Source organism: Crocodylus porosus, unplaced genomic scaffold (genome assembly GCF_001723895.1).
Source record: "Crocodylus porosus isolate Cpor-Errol unplaced genomic scaffold, CroPor_comp1, whole genome shotgun sequence".
Classification (NCBI taxonomy): domain Eukaryota; kingdom Metazoa; phylum Chordata; order Crocodylia; family Crocodylidae; genus Crocodylus; species Crocodylus porosus.
Genome location: NW_017728913.1, coordinates 19,422,846 through 19,444,974, shown reverse-complemented (window position 1 = coordinate 19,444,974; position 22,129 = coordinate 19,422,846). Strand labels below are relative to the sequence as shown.

Here is a 22,129-nt window from a genome sequence, read left to right as displayed (position 1 = left end):
ACCGGCCAGCCACAGCTGTATGAAGAGGCGGCTCACGAGCCGTGCGGCTTTCCCCGGGGCGTTGACTCCTGCCGCCGGTGAGTTCTTGGTGTCACCCCAGCCTCCGGGACAATCAGTTAAGAAGAAATTCCCTTCCTGCTTTCCCTCCTTCTCCAGATAGGGAGCAGAGGGGCGGGGCCAGCCGTGCCCTCTGGAGCAGACAGCGCAGCCCAGCCCAGGGCTAGAAAGCATGTTGGGAGACTGTGATTTAACTTGAATCAGGAAGGAGTCAAAAACTGGTTTGACCCAAATCAGTTAAGTCTGATACTACAATCAGCCAGGTTTATCTTGAAACAGTTTCAGCCATTTTATAACTGGTTTATGTGCACTGAGCTACTGTTCTGTTACAGGTTTAAACTGGTTTTTGATCACTTAAACCAGTTTATGTGTAGCTTCTATCTCTAGCCAAGGGATTTTTAAGCCTCCCCAGAGGTATCGAGGGTTGGCTGCAGCTAAGGCAGGGGACTTCAGCTAGGGTGTGCTGATTCTCTTGCTAGGAGCAAAGCTGGAGGTTTCTGGCTAGAGGGTTTTTTCCTTCCAGTCATGGTAACACCAATCACCATACTTGAGGTCAGGAAGAAATATCTTTTAAAAAAGGTATCACTTGAAGGACCTTGCCTGACTATGTCCTTGGACAACACGTCTACAACCAAAAACCCAGCAAGATTTCCCTTAGTTGCTCATGTTATCCTGACCGCAGGGCATGAGTTTTCTACCTGATCCTTTCTGCTGATATCAAACTTTCTTTCTATACATTTCTACTTTGTTATTGAAATCCTAATCTGGATTTATTATCCATCAGGTACCAGCATGCACAGAGAAAAGGGACTAGTGGATAAGAATCTTCTTTATGCTATATATTTGGCTTTTTAAAAGTAAATGCCTCAGTAGCAAAAACAACTCAGAACTAATTATATTTTAACCTATGCTTCGCACCCTCTACTCCACATGAAATGTTGCTGTGTTTTGCAGGTGGTTGGGCTGCAATTAGCTTTTACTTTAAAAGCTTCTCTCTCTCTTTAGTGTTTTAAGTAGATGTTACACTTGAATCCACTCCAGCTACTTACCAGTTATGTTGCTTCTAGGTTTTTTTGGTTCAGGTCGGTTTTGCAATATTACATATTACCAGATATTTCATTTCAGTGGGACTCCTGCTAAAGTAGGTAGCCATCTTTAGCTTTTTAGTAATTAGCCAATCTTTTACATTTTGGACTATTTAGCAAGTTGGTTTTCAGTCCATTTGTTGAGTCTTTGGTTCAGTATTTTTAAGTAAAGCAGTGATAAAAACAAATATAATTTTCACACTATTTAAACTAGAACTATTCTGAGTTGTTTTTTTCCTTTCAAAGCTTGAGTTCCTCAGTGGAATGTAGTATAGAATTGCAGTATTCTTAGGTCACAGTTATTTATTATGGCAATGGGGTGAAAATTGTGATTTATCACATTTTTAGTGGCTCAGAACATAATTTGTGCATGCCCATTCAGTTTTGCAGGAGTGGCGCTGGGTCTTCTTTTGACGCCGGGTCAGCTGAAGATAGTGGGGGTTGCAGGCAGGTCCCCATGTCCTCCATTAAAAGGTGGAATTAGCTGGGTTTACACCTTGGGGAAATCCTGCTGGTACAGGGGGAGGGGAGGCAGGGGGAGCTCTAGCTTGAGAGCAAGGTGCAGTGAGGAAGTCTCAGCTGCTTCAGCCACTCAAAGAAGTCCCCAGAAGCTGCTGCCATGGCATAATCTGCCTACTGGTTGTGGCAGCAGGGGTGCAGCTACCCCTGGGGTACCAATTGTACCTCCCACACACCCCCTTCTAAAATCCTAGATCTCCCCATACGGGAAGGTGTTATACGTCTCTTCTAAATAGAGAAAAGTAGTGGGGGTAGAAAAGACACCTGTCTACTTATCTTAGGTGAAAAAAAATCTGAAACATAATGGTACTTTTGCAAGGTACTTAAGTATAGGGCTTGGCTTCAGTTCTTGCTGTACCACTAATACCTCCTGATCTGGACAATTCATTATGCCCAGTTTCTTAGTGGAAACAGTGTTTCAGCTCCCTATTTGTAAAGCTTGAGTAATAGCATTTCTCTATTGGTATGCTGTGATGAAAAATACTTTAAAAATTGTAAGGTGTTCAGATACTATGAAAGGGATTAGGTAAATACCAAAGCTTGACATGACTTGGTCAGTTGGCAGAGTTTTAGCATCAGCATTTTGTACAGGCTAAAAGGAAATGACATCAGTGGATGAAGGCTAGAATGGTGAAGGCTGTAATTGTAACATATATGTGACCTACCAAACTGATTGTCAGCAGTAGGGATCAAATACACACTTTCCAGTTTTAGTAGCATAAGCCTGAACTCATGGCTAAGTTGCTGTGTTAGGGCCACTCCATGTTAATATTGCTTATCCAGTAATTAAGCATGAAAGGATTGTTCCTTCATTGGTAAATTAGAATTTAAACTTTGATTTCCAATATTTCTAAAGCCTCCAATATAATTGCTTCTTTTACTAATTAGTTGTGAGCTCAGAATTATTGATTGTTGTGTAAAATGCCAGTTTCAAATTTGTTGGGTGTCAAACATTTTGAAGATCTTATAGGTCAGGGGTTGTCAGCCAGGTGTACGTGTACTCCTGGAGGTACTTGAGAAGGCCCTAGGGGGATACACATGGGTGGGCAGGGACGGTGTGCTGCCATGCACCACTCTGTGCTAGCTGTCTGGCCAGCCGTGCGGGGGATGGGAGGTGGGGGAAGCTCACACGTAGTGGCTGCTGCTGCTCCACATTCAGCCACATGCCGCCACCCCCCACCCCTGTTTCAAGTCCAGTTGCATGCCGCACCCCTTCCCCCCACGTCTGCCCATGTGCCACCCCATTCATATCTGGCCGCATGCCACCCCCCCATGTCCGGCCACCGGGGGTATGCTGATCCCAGAAGGTTGAAAACCCCTGTTATAGGTGAATCAGTGTACGTCTGTAGTCAATTTAGATTGGCAATCATATACGAGTGGATTCAGGACTAATCTAGACCTTATTTTTTTGTTTCAGTTAGCTGTAAGGAGTAGGAAAATATGATATTTATGAATATACTGTTAAATAGTTTGTCAAGAATGCCATATGCTAGGGAATTCTGGTATGTGTGAAACCTCCACGTCTAAAGTGGCCGCTGATCAAGAATTGTATTGCTCTCACAGTAATTGCGTGTACTGGATTGTTTTAATACATTTAAAAAAAGCAAAATTGACATTCTAAATGGAAAATAATTAATACAGAATTACAGTTTGGAGCTGTGGCATTTTTATTATCTAATTGCCTAAGAATATTAGCCATCTAGATTACTCCCTTAGACATTTTTGTAAACCATTAATATGGCATTGGAGTCTGGCTGTTTAACTGCTCTTTTACCCATAATAAATAGTACCTGTAATGAACTTCCCTGATAGCAAGCAGTACTATTATATATTATATCTGAGATAGGGTCTTAGATACTACGTGGAGGGGTATGCTAGATAAATGCTTTAAACTTTAATGTTCATAAATAGAGACAGCTTTAAGCCTTAGCAAATACAACCACAAAAATATGTAGTTAATGAGTCCAGAGTAATACTTCTTGCAATTCTACTGAGCACTGAGGTTCAGCATTATCATATTAAGTAACTATATACAATATACTTAATATCCAGAAACACCTGCCAAAATTTTGGAGGGAGGAAATTTTTTATCATGCTGTCCTCAAGGATTAACTGGATATACCAAGCAGGTGTTAATAAGAATGTGTCAGCCAGATTCCCTGCTGGTATGAATTGACAGAGCTCCATTGATCTCTCAGTGGAGTTTGACTCCTCAAGTATAAACTTGTCTGTCAATGTATACCAAATAAGAGTCATTATATATATGTGCTGCCATTTATATTAAAATGAAAAAAGGCACACAGTATGATATATTTTTCCACATCTTTGAGTTTCTAGATGTGTGCATAGTATGCCATAAATTATATAAATATCACTACTCAGTCACCTCCACCAGAAAGTCATGCCACATGGTAAGTTCTGCGTTTTTCAGGATAAACAGATCGTGGTTATTTAAGCTATTACAGATGGTTATAGTGCTGGGGCAGCAGGCCAGTAATTACTAATAACAGTCTAAATAACTGGGTTCCACTACATAAATAAACTATATGCTTACTTACATTGCTGCTATATGAATAATGTGGTCAAGATTTGTTGGCAACCACAGTATATAGAAAACCAAAGGCAGGATTGGTACAAAGATGGGAAAGGGCAGTAATATTATAGAGAAAGTTAAACCAGTGAGGATGACACAAAAGGTAAATGTGGTTGAAATGCTGATTTTTTTTATTTTTAATTTTAATGAGTTTCTAATTAGATAAGAATAAAAGAAGCATAGACAATTTGAAAATAATTAAGATCTTGTCAGTTTAGCTGTTGTTAAAAAGCAGTTTACTGACTGCCATGGAAAAGAAACTATAAATTGTTGGCTGGTTTGAAGAATTATTTAGCATCTTTAGATCTTGTGGCTGCTGATTTAAGTAAAGAACTGGTGTTTTTTATAGAATACACATGAAGAAGTACGGGGGCTCCAGAGCCTAGATAAACTTCAGCTGTGGTACTCATCTTCAGAGGTCTCACTCAAAGTCCTTATATCTTAATTATGGTAATGAGCTTTTTAAAATAAAAAGCCAAAAAACATTAGAAGCAAAGCCTTAAACCAACCAGTGAAACAAAAATACCTGTAAAAGACTTAGTTTTAGTGTAGCTGTTTACTAATAGATCCAGCTTCTAGGCAAATGCTCTTAGCCTTGAGGCTTAACACTAGTCTTAATATGAGGAGAATATAGATACCTACATCCTGGAAATAGACACTGTGAAGTAATGGAGCAAATACAAAAAGAACCAATAAGCGGCTTGAGAAAAATGAACTTTCAACCATAAATAACCTTGTTTTCTTTGAAGAAAACAGTGAATAGGGAAGCAAATAGCCCATCATTGCCACTGTATTCCTTCTTAATACTTTTTTCCAGTGTCATGGATATTGAAAGAAAAGGCAGCATCATTCCACAATCTCAGCCTTTTGAAAATGTAGTCCAATTCTAGTTGGAGAGTAAAGTGCCAAGTGCCCATATTTATCATGTTTAAGCTTTGGCTGCCTAGGACAGAAAAGCAAGTTGAATACAGAGGACAGGTGCTGGGTGTCAAAACTATTGCCTAACCCCTCAAGTGGTGGCATCTCAGGTTCATAACTTATTCTAGATGTCAGATAAAATTAGTCAGTGTATGAGCAGACCAGCGTACCAGATTTCAACCTTTCCACATCCATGGCTTGTGCTTATGAAACAAATCCTTCACTAGGATTTAGCAAAGAGAGCTAATGATTGAAATGGGATCTCTGGGGTTCATAAAGGGATTGTTTTGTGTTTTTTTTTTTTAACAGCATTCAAAAATTACCTTTGTTTCTATTCTTCATTGACAGCTCACCAAATCTAGAATGTTACCACTGAGCCACCATTCATTGTTGGGAAGAGGGAGTTTATAAAAAATATAATTTATCTGGGTTTTTGGCTGTGTGTATCTTAATTTTACTAATCATTTTACACAGTGCCTCATAAAATTTGAATTTATATTATTGTCGTTATCAAATGGATTGGAACTAGTTATAGGTCATTAAAGAAAGAGTAATAACCATTAGCAGTATATCAAATTGAGGAGGGGATCTAGTAAACAGAGGGTCAGCTAAACTCATTTTTATGGATGTTCAGCACAAATGTAACAGTTGTTTATATGTGAAAATGAGATATAAAACATTAGAAAAAGAATTTACAGTCAACCTCTTTCTATACTTCCTTTCCTAAGAAACAATAAAATTCATTTAAAAGCATATGATCTTTGATACCTTCAAGTCACTTTCACCTGGTGCAACTCTTAGGTGTTTTGTATCTCCAGAATGGTAAAACTCATAACTACTTTGTTCACTACAGCCTGAATATCACAATCTAAAAACAACCAGATCAAAAAGAAACTTTGTCCTTTATCTAAGTTGATTTAAGGCACTCCCGAGTCCATAGAGTTTTAAGCATTTTGCTTGAACCTTTGTCTTTACTTCATATAGATGGCCTGTCTACATGAGATATTTACTGCACAGTTGGCTAATCATCTGTGCAGTAAATTGTTCAGTATCTACATGTGTGCTTCTATTAAGCTGGAGTGAACTAATTTACTTGTATTTACAAGTACTATCCTGCTGCAGAGTAAAAAACTTTGCAGCAGCACACATGTAGAAGCTGGAGGAGCAGACTAGGGCACAAATGTGCTTCAGTGCGAGGGCTGCCTGCCAGTTAGCCCCATGCTGAAGCTTTCTTGTGGCCCAGTCAGTCCCTTCACAGCATGTTGAGCCAAGGAGAGCAGCCCTAGGCTGGCAGACTGACCCCCAGAGCCCCCTGCCAGCTGGGACTGCTCCAACTTGGCTCCACATGCTGTGCATGAATAAACTGCAGAGTTTATTGCTCCAGGTTTAATTGCTTCTGGCTGCACAGTCAAATGGTGCACCCAGGAACAGTAAACTGTGGAGCAATAAGCTCTGCAGTTTATTCATGCACCATACTTGCATGTGCAGACACACCCAGATATTGCAAAGTACAACTGGCTGGTGAATGATGGTGTCATATCAACTTTAACTTGGTATGAAATTGTTCAGTAACCCTGGGGCTTTTACAAATGAGTTTAAGGCCAGATACATGAACAGACTATGGGTTTGTCCCCAGTTGTAGAATCCACAGTTTTGAGGCAGGCCTTGGATGGCCAGGGAAGAATCAAGTGGATTCTTACTGCACAATCAGTAGCGTAATGAGGGGGGTGATAAGGTCAACAACTCCAGGTGCTGACTTGGGGGAAGGGTTGGTAGGAAGGAGTGAAAACCCCCCCCACAGCTGTTGTCAGGAGCTGCATGTTCACATTCATGGTCATGAACTGGAAGTTGCCACTTCTGTTTTGCTCCTAGACTGCTGTGCACAGTATCCTGCATTCTGGGCAAGGAACTTTCCATGAGAGCAAATACTGATGTACGTCCTTTCTCTAAGGCACTAGGTACATGGTTTCAAACAGCACCTTTATGCATGCCCAGTGCCTGCTCTAATTAGAACTTGTCAGAGCAGACTCAGTTATTTGAAATTAATTAATTGATTAATTGAGTCTGCTGGAGCTTTCTAATTGGAATGCTCCAGCAGCCTTGGCATCATGTGTTTTCAGTGTCCCCACATTTCAAAATGGCGGCAGGGGTGCTTTAACTAAAGCTCGTTGAACAAGCTTTAGTTAAAGCAGCCCTGCCACCATGTGGAAGCACAGGATTCTGAATATAAGAGACACTGTGGGCATTTTAATTAGAGGAGCTTGGCATTTTAATTAGAGAGGCTCTTGGAAGCCTCTCTAATTAAAATGCCCCTTCCCTGCACCCTGGAGCACATGTAAAGACATCCAAAAAGCCCGCAGCAGATTTGCACTAACTTCCACATCTTTTTCTAAGTGTCCTACGTTAGTTTGAGAGTGAACGGGCCTCATGTTTGCCCTGGGTGTGGGGGGGGGGAAGGAGGCTGTTAGTACTGGTTGAGGCCGGCAGGATGGCGGGTACTCACAGCTGGCTGCTGGAGAATTCTGAGCCCAGCTATAAAAATTTTTAAGTTCCATGACTTACAAGTTCTTAACCTTTAAATTCTCAAGCTTTTTAGACTTAAAGCACCCCTCCATAATTTTTGTGAATTGAGCAACACCCCATTTCAAACACTACATTATTTATTATAGTGCTTTATCACAGATGAGCTGGCCAGTGAAGACAGAGGAGAAGCGAGTGAGGGGACATGTCTACATGTTCATTAATGCACCGTAATTATGGTGCGTTAAGTTTAGTACCTGTAATTACATAATGTGCTGTAATCAGTGCTACTGTGCAATAGTGCTGGCACATGCTTTTTTTTTTTTTACATTAATGTGCGGTAGATTCATTCTACTGCTCCTTAGCAGTAGCATGCATTCTAATGCATTAGCACATTAGAATGAATCTACTGCACATTAATGTCACAAAAAAGAATGTTCCGGCACTACTGCGCAGTAGCACTAATTACAGCACACTACGTTAGTACCTGTAATTACAGGTACTAAACTTAATGCGCCATAATTACTGCACATTAGTGAATTAGCACGGTTTTTGCCTGCCACACGAATGCTTGTTAGAATTATGTGCCCAGGGAGATCCTGAGCCTGCCTTTATCTGCTTTTATTCCCTTAGACCTCACTAACTTTCTCAAACTTTCTCCGGCACCTTTCAAAAGATCTTGTGGCATCCAGGGATCCCCTGGCACCCTAGTTGAGAATCACTGCTCTATAAAATGATCTTTCAGATCTTAAAAGTTCATGAGTCAATCATTAAGATTCAGGTCCTCAGAAAATCCATATCACTTTCTTGCTTTAACTCTGCTTGCAGGCCTTCGTGTGAAATTTGTACTGTTTTTTTGCTAGACATAACTAATTTGTGAGTGCAAATGACTCTGTATAGACAGGCAGTCAGAGGGGTTATGCACATGTGCACCCTTGAGTCTGTCAGAGGCCCTATTGATTTAAGACACAGCTGCAGGATGATGGCCTAAGTATTGATTTTTTAAAAATATACTGTTTCTCTATTTCTGCAATGAAAAAGGCAAGCACATTTAACAGCAAGACCTCATCCAATATAACATGTTTGGGCTCATTTGAAATGTCTAAAGGTTAAATACTGTTAGAAGGAAAAAAAGAATATTTACCTTATAGCAAATATGCTTCCTTAACCATCCATTTGTTGGACCTGAAATGCAAGGAGTTTGCAAACTCAAGTTAGCTGCAAATGAGGCTGCTTAGTATTTCCCAGTTCAGGCCAGTTGTACAATATTATTTCTGAAGACTGGACATAACACAAGTTTTTGAGAGGTTTCAGGTAGTGGTTAGTCTCTGTGTTTCAGCTGAGTTAACCAGAAAAGATAAGAGTGATCTGTTGTTAACTTTAAATGAATTTAACAGAGGCCTGAGTTTTTGGTCTATCAAAATGTTTATTTTCAAATTCTTTTAAAAATTGATTCTCCAGCAGCGTTTGTGCTGCATCCACATCCAAGTGCATCCACATTTGAGCTTCAGCTATCAAATTTGTATGTACTAATTAGATAATTATGCTTGCATAGAGGTAATAGAAACCTAACTGACAAGTGGATGGGCAATTATGCTAATTTTAGGCATAATCAGTGGGAAAGTTTTGCATATACTTTTTCCATGCAATCACTGCGTGTTCAAAAAATTGGACCTTAGAACGGTCATTTCAGAAATGACTCAAACATGCAAGTCTTCTTTTTGGCTTTGATCCAAAGCTGGAATCGCGCAAACCTATGGAGATTTCTCTAAGCTGTTTAGATTGGAGCAGGAGTGAACAGAACACGCGTACTCCCAAGCAGATGACTGCACTGGCCAAGGCCAGGAGGTGGGGGGCACTCCCACATGTTCCCAGGACAGTCTCTTGTCCCAGCACTGCCACCCCAGCAGCCAGTTGTACTTGGTCTGTGGGGGCTGGTATCAGGCTTACAGCAGGGGGCCTCTGCTCCAGCAACCCCCTCCCCCCTACCACTGTTCAGCTTACCTGCAAGCAGGAGCAGGGCTGAGAGCTACATGGAGGCTGTCAGCTAAGCTGGGCATTGGCAGAGGGATGGGAAGGGTAGGGGAGCAGAGGCCACCACATGGCCCTGGCCCCAGCCCCTGCCAGACCTAAGAAAGCACAGCTGGGGAGGGCCTCATAGGGGTGGCCCTGCTCCACCTCCCCCCCCCCCACACACACTTTGTCACTGACTGACTCACCTATCACAGAGAGATGGCAGGACCCAGGGCTGAGATATGGGGCTGTCAGCCAAACTGGGCAGTGGGGGGAGGAGAGATGAAGTAGAGGCTTCCACTCTGTAGCACAGCCCCAGCCCCCTGCCCTGTGCCAGCATTTCTGGGGGAGCCTCTGGAGCAGAGGATCACATTTCCCCAACCTCCCCACCACCACCAGGCTATGTGGCTCTTTCCTGGCACCTGCCATCTCTGTGAAGCCTTGAGGCAAGGCTGATCCAGTGCTCAGTCAGAGCAGACAAGCATGGCCGAAACTAGTGTACCACCCTGTGATGGGGGCTAGTGGGGGGAGGGGCAGGGGAGAGGATGTAAAGGCACCTGGTGTGCCAGCAGACTGTGACCTAAGTAGAGTTAGGAGGGGATCTGGTATAGAAGTTTGATAGACCAGTCTAATCTAAACCAACTAAGTCTGATACTACATCCATCCAGGTCTATCTTGGACTGGAGTCAACCATTTTTAAACTGGTTCATGTGTGCTGGACTTCTGTTCAGCTCCAGGTTTAGACCTGTTTCTGATCACTTATATTGATTTATGAATAATGTCAGAGTGTCAGAGGATATAGGTGGTTGAAACTTAACTCTAAAGGACTACAACCCAGGGGAGCAGGAACAGGCAAGACTGGGGAAGCAGGAACCCAGACTAGAGCCATTAGTCCTGGGAAACTAGGGCTGGAAGGGACCTCAGGAGGTCATCTAGTCTAGCCCCATGCTCAAGGCAGGATCTTCCCATACTAAACCATTCCAGTCAAGTGTCTGTCAATCCTGCTCTTGAAAAATTGTTGGGGATAGAGATTTCACAGCTTCTCTAGGTAACCTGTTCTAATGCTTAATCACTCTCATAGTTAGAAAGTTCTCCTAGTAATTGTGAGTCCATATCAAAATTCACATACAAGCTCTCCAAGAACTTCATAGGAATTCAGAGAACTGCCACACTGGTTATCAAGTGGTAGAGACAAACAGGAAAGAAAATAAAGTATCATCACTGCTCAAGTTTTACTCGTCAAAAAACAACCAATTGAGAAAGTTTAAATGGCTTTTCACATGTGGCACAACAGTTTAAACACAGTTATGCCATAAGCATATACAGCTCCCATTGATTACAGAGGATGCATCATCCATATGTGTTAAAGATGAATTTGACTTGAAATGCTTAACAAGGAAACAAAGAGTTCCTTGATTTTTAGCTAGTCTATATATTGTTCTTTTGCTTTGCAAAAAAGGATAAAATAATATTGCTAGAGATTTTATTCCAGTTTGAATACAGTCATGAGATACTGGATATAGCTGTGTGGCACATGCTTTAAAACTTACTCTGAATTCTGTTTTACACACAAGTTATTTATCTCTACACAACGACATAGTGGTAAAGAAAAATGAGGGCAAATCCTCTGGCATGGAATGTATATATTTTTACCTTTTTAAAATTCAAAAAGTTTACATTTATACCGCTGAATAATTTTCTACAAAAACTAGTAAAAATCTTTTCCCCTTTTTCTGACCTGATAGTTTAGAATGTTTTAGAATGTAAGTAGGTTAAAAAATAAATGAATCTTACATCCATTATAATGTTCAACTATTCTAACATTAGCATTGCTAGCGTATACCATGACTATCTTCTTTCCTCATGGAATATCCCGTCTAGACAGACTTATTTTAAAGATCTACCTTATATATACATATAAACATGTTAGCATATTTGATTTGAACTTTTGACTGTGTTAGCCTGAAACAACAGTTCATTGTTACTTCAAAGGTAACTTTGACATGTACCAGGAAGTATAATAAGTATGTGGAAAATAAGAATTTTGAAGTCATATTTAACCACATCTCTTTTCCCAAGTTGCTGTTTTTGCTCATGGTTTCACCAGCTGAACTATGATGAGTTGCAAATAAATTTGATCCTGTCTCTATTCCACCCCTTACAAACTTTTTTGTTAATACAGTCCTCCTTTGAAGAAGAGTCTTTGAAATAAATGTTTAATATTTTTGTTGTTGAAATGAATTAATATCAAGTCTTCCTATAATATATTCTGGTTTTCTTAATGAAACCCAATTATTTTGGACTCCTACAAGTCTGTGAGTTAGGATTTTTACCAACTGTATTGACATTTGATTGCATCTCACTCATTTCTTAGTAGTCTGAACTCTGATGTCTGAGAATAAAGACATGCTGCATGGTATTAGCTGAACAGCTACAGTGATCAGAGATCAAAAGAGTAATTTTCATTTAAAATAAATATAGGCAATAAAGAAAAATTGAATCTAGAAATAGAGTAGCATACATTATAGACTTCAGCTTAGAGAATCTTCAGACACATTTTGAATGCTATATTAATTACATGTTTGGTGCCAGCACACTTGGGTTTATATTCTATTGCTTTTCCACTCTTCTGTTTCACATTTTTTGTGATTCAGATTTGCAGTATAGTTCTTTTTTGTAAGTATAGTGAATGAAAATGTTACGTTGCTGCTTACAAAAATGAAGGCTACAATTAGAAATAAAAAGCAATATATAATGAATTGGAAAGGTAGAAAATAGCAGTTAACATAAATCAGGGCTTACGAAATGTAGGAAATTGATCATGGAAAAAAGCAGAGAAATATCGATTCTCTGCATGTCTAAGAATAAGGAGGAGGAGGTTCTATTTTTCTTAAAGAGCACTAGAACAGAGAAATTGTAGCAGTACATTTGGGCTATTACTAGATGGAAAGGGTAAATTTGTTGTTAATGATGGATAAGATTCAATGAGTACTTCTGTTCTGTATTTGGAAATGCACTGGTTAGTACACTAGTACCACATGAGGTTGCAGTACTTTTTTGGCAATTAGTAACTGAGGAGGATATTAGACAACATTTACACTTTTTGGCTAGGGACAGCCATTGTACTCTAAGTGGTTTAAGTGATTGGAAACTGATTTAAATAAAAATCTATAAAGCTTCTGTCTCAGACACCCCCCCTACTCAAGTTAACTTGCTGTCCCCCAGCATCCCAGGTGCTTTCCATATCCCTTGCAATTGCAATCCCTCCCCTCCCCCCTTGCAGGGTGGTCAAGCTTACCTTGGCCTGCACTGTCTGCCCCCAGGTTGTCACAGAGTGGAGACTACAAAACCTCTGTCCTGCAGCCCTGGTCTTGCCTGTGTCTGTCAGCCCATGAATCATTTGGAGGCATTTCCAAACAGAAAAGGATAAAGTTTACTTTGTCTTCAGTTTTAAAATAGGCACATGGATAAATGCATAAATGGGATGTGAAGTATGACTGAATATGAGCAGAAGAATTAGGATCTTTCTCTTAAGTATTTTTAAATGTCAAGTAAAATGCAGATACCCAACAGCAGAAAAGAGATCCAGAGATCTGTTGAAGCAGATTAAATCAGGTTTTTAGCTCCAATAAAAATCTAAAGAATAGCATCTCCTACTGTTTATGGAATTGGAAATGCCTCCAAAATGCATGCTCTCATATATATATTTTTTAAAAGCACACCATTTCTCTTCATTATATGATGCATGACATGCATAGTGGGTTAACTCCATGGTTAAAGTTCCTGAATCAGGGCCTTGCTCCTCAAGTAATACAAATGCTGTGCCCCCAGCCAGTAATTAGTGAGTGATAGTAAATTTATCAGAACCTGTTCTTTAGGGGTTTTTTTTAAAGGAAATGGCTTGAATTCACCAGTGCAGGACAGTCTGGTCAGATACAGTATTCATAGTATGGAGAATCAGTTAGGCTTGTTACCAAACTGCTCTGTTAGGTCACATCTTCGTAGAAATCAGCAAACCACTTAGTGTGGTGATTTACTCTTACCTTTGCCAATGCATAACTCGCAGTCTGTGGCAATTTTGTTTGCTTATTTTTTATCTAAAAACTGTGAATGTTCATCAGGAAGGTATCAAAATGTACTGGGTAGTCAGCCAAAAAACCCACTGAAAACCATATTCAGAAATGAGAAGAGTGATGATTTGATCTCTGCCTCAAAATCACATCTCATTTTGTAAAATCACTTTCTATAAAGTAGTTGCCATTAAAGGCTGCATTGCCCAAGTTACCAAACTTGGCACTACAGTTGATCCTGTTAACTACTGTACTGTAATATTTTAGATAGCACATGGCTTTAACTGTTGGTGACTTTACAGCAGTGTTTGCTGACTAAGAGAAAGCGATTCTTAATCTTTTTAAAAAGTAGAATAGATCTTCAGACCAGAAACTGATATTTCATTTTCAAAAATACAGAGTCAAATTTGCTGTAATGTTCTGGCTACATACTCTAGTGTTGCAAGGCAAACATAAACTAAGATTAACTAACAAGTTAAGTCAAGTGTATGGGATCTTTGTGTTGCAGGAGTGGCACAAAGCAATCCAAACAGTCTACCAAATTTGGATTTATATTGGGTTCAGTTGGAATAGGGTGTGCACAAAAGTCTGGGAGTTATAAGACTCTGGGTAGAGTAGTGCATACTCTGCCCCCCTCTCCTCATCGGGGACTGTATTTTTCTCATTCCTGCTCTCCTGCTCTCAGCCAGTGTTTCTTGGTTCAGATTTGAAACACTTCTAATGTTCCAGCCCTGATCTTAGTGGGCCAGATGTGCTGGAAGAACACTTTTGAACATCAGAATATAGGAGCTGCCATTTACTTCGTCATCTTGCCCAGTATCCTATGTCAAAGTGGTAGAGAGTGGATGCTGAAAGGGAAAGCAAACAGGGTATGCTCAGGGTTTTTTCCATTGTTTCTCTCCAACTGAACAGCCTTCAGCATTTGAGGTACAGGAAGTTCTGATTCAGAGGTTATATTCCTAACTACCATGTGACAATCACTACTTACTTACCTTTCATCTAAGAATTTTTCCAATCCCTTTTTAAATCTGTTTGAACTGTCAGCTTGTACATCTGGTGGCAATGAGTTCCGCGCTTTAACTACATGCTGTATAAAAGATAACTCTCGTTGGTTTTAAATTTACTACCTACTAGTTTTATTATACAACATCCTAGTTCTTATATTGTTAGAGACAGAAAATAACCTGTTTGGTATAGGCATAGAATGATATGTGGTCTGTTTCGCTTTCCATTGGTTTTTTGTCATGTGTTAGAGCTTGCTAAGGATTGAAGTACCAGCAGTCTATACTAGACTTTTGCTCTTGTAGAAGTAGCTAGTGAAATCCTGTAGGAAGTGTATGTATTTTTTTCCAGATAGGGCTTAACACCCGAAATTAATGTTTTCCCAGTTTCAAATAAGATAATTAGTTTTAAAAACTGTGTACCCTTTGACATGTTTACATAACTCCTTATGCTAAAATGCCACCATTGTATAGAAACTACTTAATGTTACATTCTATATCCTTTTATTTATTCTTTAAGTTAGATCCAAAATTTATTTTCACAGAAAAAGCAAAAGCAACAGAGAATACAAAATACTTCCTTTGAAATAGAAATAATTGGGGCTACACTTCAAAAGTAAATAGTTTCAGGTGGCCTTGTGCAGGTTCATAAATTATATAAAACATGAGAGTCCGTCCTTCCAACAGGAGTTCCATCCAACAACAACCCTGATCTTTGACTTTTCACTCTTGAGTTGAAAAAGGCAGATTTACAGCCATCCTTTTTGGGAGGGTTGTCCATCCCAAAGGGAACAGATCCTCTCACAGTACCCATCACCACCTCACTCAAGAGTATCCAGCTAAGGAAGGTTGCATATTTCATTTGTTAAAAAGAGGAATAAGCATTCAGTACACCTGTTCCTCTCCTGCTGCCCTCCCAGTGACTTTCTGTTTTCAGACTGAACACAGGGTATCTACTCTCCACCAGAACTATAACTCAGGAAGCCTCTGTAGAGTCCTAAATGAACATCTGTGTTCAATCAGTTGTAAAACTGATGTGAACTTAGATTTCTTCCCTCCTGGCATTGTGGAAAAAATTAGCCATTTTGAACAGTTACAAAATCAGTATGCTAGTCTCAGAAGTGTGGAAGTTCATAGTGTAATGATTTTAAGTAGGTACATTATATACTGAGCCACAGCTGTGCCTATGGTTTATGGTCTTTTGTCAGGACTATCAAGGTCCAAATTCCAAGAGTATACAGCTGTGCAGTATCATTTTGTTGAAAATTCCCTGGATTATTTTATCTGTGATCAGACCCAAACTGTGACAGCTTGTGTGTATACACATGATATGTAGTCTTGTATTATCAGGCTGAATTGGCTCATACCACCCTAAGCATGGTTGAGTACATGACTCCCTAGAGGTATTAAATTTTGCATTTGGTACATACACTAAGAATCCCTGGAAAAATTCACTCTAGCCAGCAGCCTGCAGCTATGTAACAGTATTTCCACTAGGTGTACTTACAAAGTTGGCAGAGGACATCAGAATAAAACTGTTATATGAAGTATATTGTGGGCAGGGAATTGGTGCCAAGGTAACTATCTTACCACCAAGCAATATAAAAAACAATGAAAAGTTGTTATAACCTTAGCCAATCCCAAGCTAAGGTAATCATTTAATTCATAAGACTAGCTGAATTTTACCCAATAACATATCACAGAACTGAGAACCTCATTAGCTAATCACTGCTTGATGTGAAATGAGTTATCTGGCTTAAATAAAAATCCTCACTGTTAGTGCTTACAATAAAAAGTTTTTTAAGAGCCATTGATCTTATAACTATGAGCAGCCTCTTTTAGTATATAAAAAGGCATATTAACCAGCATAGTATTTTAATTTTAAGATTTCTTTTCATGTTTATATGAATTTGACCCACACAGAAGCAGTGGAGTCCCCCAAATCCTCCTTATACACACATTTTCCATCTGTTTCTACACACCAGTGATATCTTTGCATGGAATCGCATACAAACTTTGTGAAATGCTGTGTTTAATTTACTTTATAAATGAGTTTACTGTATAGTGTACTGTATAGTAAGCCAGTACATTCAGTGCAACCTAGTCCTTTCTTGTCCTGCTCCCCTACTTATCTTTTATCCTAGTTGTAGATATATTTGGAATTGATACATTTTTTTCATGTTTTAATTGAAAATTAGTATTGGACATCCCCAGAATCACCAGTGTTACTTTAACACCAAGTTTTGCTTAACTACACCTAACTATATTAATAATTAAGTTTAAAACTTAGCATCTGCAGTCACTACTCACACATTTTATTGCTGCTTAACCCACATTTATTGAAGTCAGTGGCAATGCAGAAATTAATTTTAAAAATTAAATGATATTTTTACAATTCTGTTAAATTCCAAAGTTTACTAACAAAATAGTTTATCTTTGAGATGCTTACTAAGGTATTCAAATTGCTTCCTTGGTTTTTGTAAATTTCAACATTTTGGGCTGTGGTCATATGATCTGGCAAGATAATAGGAACAGTACTGTGAGCAATGTATACTAACTTAAGTAACCTTAGCTGAACTAACTCATCACCACTGGGGGGAAGGGTTTCCCAATCTGTCTAAGAGTGAGCTAAATCTGGTGCCTCCGGATCCCAGTGACTAGTTACTAAATATTGCTTTCGCATCTTCTTGGCTTATAAAAACTGGTCTTGTCTGTTCTTGCTTAATTCTATTGCCATTACTTATGTACATTCATATTCAAGACAAGAACAGCAGCTTTTTGTGGTATCATAAAAAACTCTTCATGATATCACCATTCATCTGATACTTAGTCAGAGGTGTTGATATTGCACACAAACTTTACTAAACATAAACATTAATTACTTCAAATCATGAATGATTTGGAACTAAGATGTTGGTGAGATAACTGGGAGTAAATGGGTTTGCATTTCATTTTTCTACTATTCAAGATGCTTTAAGTACTGATGTTGTACCTGAATTGCCCGTAGAACAGACCTTATTTTGTATAATGACCTCAACAATATGCATGTTGATTGGATGCATAATAAATTTAATTTTGGAGGATCCAAGGAAAGGAGGGCTGGAAGGGACCTCATAAGGTCATCTAGCCCAGCCTCCTACTCAAAGGCTCCTGACTAAACCATCCCAGCCAAATGTCTGTCTAACCTGCTTTTGAAAGTTCCCAAGCATGGAGAATTCACAACTTCTCTAGGTAGTCTGGTCCAATGTCTGACCACTCTTGTAGTCAGAAAGTTCCTCATAATCTCCAGCCTAAATTTCCCCTGCTGCAGCTTGAGGCCATTGCACCTAGTCCTGACCTGTACAGCCACAGAGAAAAGCCCATCTCCATCCTCTCTATAATGACCCTTTAGGTACTTGAAGACTGTTATCAAATCCCCCCTCAGTCTTCTCTTTTTCACACTAAATAAATCTAGTTCTCCCAGCCTTTCCTTTTAAGTCTTGCCTCCCAGGCCCCTAATCATTTTTCTTGCCCTGTGCTGGACTGCTTTCACTGTCTACCTCTTTCTTGAAGTGTGGGGCCCAGACCTGAACAGAGTACTCCAGGTGAGGCCTCACCAGTGCTGAACAGTGCAGAAAAATTACTTCCTATGATGTATAAGTGACACTTCTGTTAATACAAACTTTTGTTATAATTATAATGGTATAGAATAATTGAAACAGTGCTTATTTTCAAACTATAACCACATTGAATTAATTGATTTTAAATTAATTAATTTAACTGGGACATTAAAATATTTTGGAACCACATGTCTCATATTATTCCTAATGTAAACTGAAGATTTCCACCTTTAAATAATTCTCTCAAATTCAGTGTAAATCAGTTAGAATTTTCTGACAATGGGGGTGGTTACGTATTGGTTGGATTTCCTAAAGCGGTGTAGAATTTCATTGGAAGTTTCATTGGAGGTTGAACAGACACTTTTCTGGGCTGATTTACATGGGGATGGTCACCCTTGAGGCGAAGGGTGGCCTAGATGACCACCTGAAATTCCTTACTGCCGTACTGTATTTACTCACGTACCACATGTACCTCCCCCCTGCCCCCCATCACTCTTCCAACATCACCATGCTTGTCTTAAGCATGGAAGCTGATCTTTCTTTGCTGCAGTAGAAGCAGGGAGAGACCATGCTATAATAGCTGCCAAGATACCTGCCACTTCTTTCTGGTTCAGTAAACAATAGGGATGTGGTCCAGTGTTCTCGTTCACAGTCCCTGTTGGATGAGCACTGCAGCTTGTGCCTGAAGCAGCAATTGACCTCTCTCAGGGTAAGTGAGCTGCTGCATGCAGCCTACAATATCTTGATGAGGCTTGTGGTGTGGAAACTACATTTATTATTTACAGGAACTCGCATAAAGAACTAGTTAGAGTTAAGAAGTAACCGTTGTGCTACTGCCCTCACAAGGGTCTTTGTTCTAGCTTTGTCTATGTCCTGCTATGCCAGGAAATCCTTGCTGCCTCACTCAGACTGTCTCCTGGGATGACACACTTCCTGGACATGTTGGACATTTTTACATGTGCATGTGCCGCAGTGTTTTTGTATAAATGGCGAAATGCTCATCAGCACACAGAAAATGGCGGCGGTCCGCTTTTTAAGTAAAGCACACCAAAGGTGTGCTAGGTCAAAAGCTCACCACCATCACTTTCTCTTCGCTGACACGTTTTGCGACTTATACAACTGCAAGCAGTGCGGCACCATGCATATCAGCTCACGTGCACAGCAGACTTGTTTAATTGAGTCTGCTATGGTACACTGGATCTCTGGTGCATTGCAGCATGAAAAAGCATGTGTATAAATTCCAGTTGTGTTTCCAGGTGGACTTACTTGATATCGCATAATCAGCCATGACTGGAAAAGTCTTTTTTTCTGCATTCTTTTTGCAAAAAACTGTATGCATGTCTTATTAGGAGGCATGTGGTAGGTGAGAAAATATGGTATTTTTCTATGATTCTGTATAGTACAAAAAATCAACCACCCAAATGAAAACATTTATTTATTTAATTATACACTTGTGTGCACACACACGTGTGCACTTCCTTAGAGAGTATGGCCAAGCAGCCCTATAGGAATTTCCAAAAGCAGTTGGTTCAGCCCACAATGTATAATGCTTGTCTAGAATCCCCATGTAACAAAAAGAGCAGAAAGTGAGCTACAAATTACAAAGAACAAAAAACAACCCAAAATCACTTCAGTTATTGGTGAAGAACTGGCAAGGAGTTGGTTTGGTTCAGCATCCCTTTCAAAAGCAGCACAACCAAATAGATAGTTACATTATACATCTCAGTCCAGCCTTATCTACCATCACAAATGCAGGTGACATGAAATTTAATGAGTCCAGGTGCATTTTTACTGGGCATGTACAAGTCCCTTCAGGCAATCAGAGAACATGCATGGTAACTTGTAAAGACATTTGGTAATTAATTACAATTAACTAATTACAATTAATTAATTACAATTACAGAATAGCGAAGCAAAAATGTTTTAATTAAATTTAGAAAAATAATTTTAAAAATGCTCAAATTTTTTCAATATGAATTTATTGTCAGAGAACAGGACATTACAAAGTTATCAAAGCGATTTCTTTAATCACCATTTTATCTAGTTATGTTGTTTGATAAATAAATAAATAAATCATCTGTGCCTGTGAGACAAATTAGCTGCCATAAAACCAGAATAGAATAGTTTCTATTCTAAACTAAATGATTTGTGTTTTAGGATACACGAAACATCATCACAATTGGCAAAATAACTAAACTTACAGCAGTGGCTGTATAAGCCTGTGGAATATGTGGACAACGAGTGAGTGTATAAACTTTGAATGGTTCTCTCAGACTTAGAAGTAGTCTAGCTAGCTAAAATTTGGGGTGTGTTGACAGAGGAGCATGGGGATGCTCAGATAAACATCAGCAGCAAAGGACAGTCTTTCTTTGCTTTGGATGTTTCAGTGAGGAACATTAAAGAAAAAGCCTGACTTGGAGAGGATGAATTGTGCATATTACTTTTATCTTATTAAGAAAGTGTTATTTTTTTTAAACAAATGGGTCTTGATTTTCATGAAAGATTTTTATCGCTTCCCTATTTACATTGTTCAGATCCATTTAACACTAGTGTTTTGTCATTTAGAGTAATAATTCATCAATCTGTTAACATAACCTTTTTATATGTTCCCTTTCATAATGGTATAGAACAGCCTATTTTAGAACCTGAAATGTTATAAACCACCAGATTGCTAATTGCTTCAGATGCTGTGAAAAATAATTACTCCAAATTATTTTTGATATTTAATTGACAGTGTAATGCATTCAACTGAAGACCTATGCTCTACTATTTTAAATTGTGTGGTGTGGTGGAAAAGTAAACTATAAAATTGTACCAGCAGATAACATTTCCTGTGTACTTTTCATACTTCATGGAAAATTACTGTTATTCTCCAGAATGTATCAGAGTGTTAGTTAAAAGTTGACTTTCTAACTAAAGTATTTCTAACTAAAAAAAGGACATAATTTTGCTCTGTACATGTCTTGTACATGTAGTTAAAGCAGCTTGTGTTTAATGTACTGTTATTTTTGAAGAAAATTCCCCTCCATTTCTGACACTTCTTTAAAGCAGACCAATTGCTTAGGGTGAGAATATTCTGCTTTATTTGTATGTATGTGTACTTACACAGTTGATCTGTATTCATTTTGTTCTCCAGCTTTAGGGCTTTTGACTGAAATTTGATTTCCAATTGTTTCAGGAAATGTGTAGCACTTATACACAGACACTCAATAGCTGTAGGAATAATACCATTCTCACAGCTGTCCAATAATATAATTCCTGAAAAGAACCTTCTTTATAAGGTGCCATGTTTCAGCAAGAGATATTTGTCATTTTGGGAAACCAGATTTGCTGGCACTAAACTAGTATTAATGCATGCAAATATTATTATAAGTGCATAGCTCTCTAACTGTTTGCATGGTATAACCCTTCAAGGTATTTAAACTATTTTTCTTTAAAAATTGTTTATTAACTTGTTTAGACACAGTCTAAAGTGCTGTTTAAAGGCATGCATCCAGAGACATGCACACAACAAACTCAAAGTTTCAATATTTCAGGGAATCTAAATTATTTTCAGAATTTCAGAAATTGAGAAGGGATAAGTGGAAGGAGAAAATGTTGGGCTGGTGTCAAGCGATAGCTCGTAACCCTCACAGACTCCCAAACAGCACAAGAACACCCGAGGTCTCAGGTGATGCTTCACATAACTCTACCTTGGTGAGTGAAAAGTTCTATTTCCTCATGGTGGCATGTACAGATGAACCTCAAAGGTGCT

At 39.1% G+C, this 22,129-nt stretch overlaps 1 protein-coding gene across 4 annotated transcripts in view; it reads left to right on the top strand.

Annotated features, from left to right (window-relative positions):
• The window catches only part of MARCH1 (membrane associated ring-CH-type finger 1), a 434,512-nt gene that overhangs the window by 240,295 nt on the left and 172,088 nt on the right, over positions 1-22,129 (top strand). For 2 of the 4 annotated variants that reach the window (XM_019534571.1, XM_019534572.1), the window contains one exon: positions 21,932-22,071. The exons of the other annotated variants lie outside the window; for them this stretch is intronic. In XM_019534571.1, coding sequence (XP_019390116.1) covers positions 21,970-22,071 — 102 coding nt within the window. In that variant the 5' untranslated portion in view covers positions 21,932-21,969. The remainder of the gene's footprint in view (positions 1-21,931; positions 22,072-22,129) is intronic. 4 annotated transcript variants of the gene reach the window in all.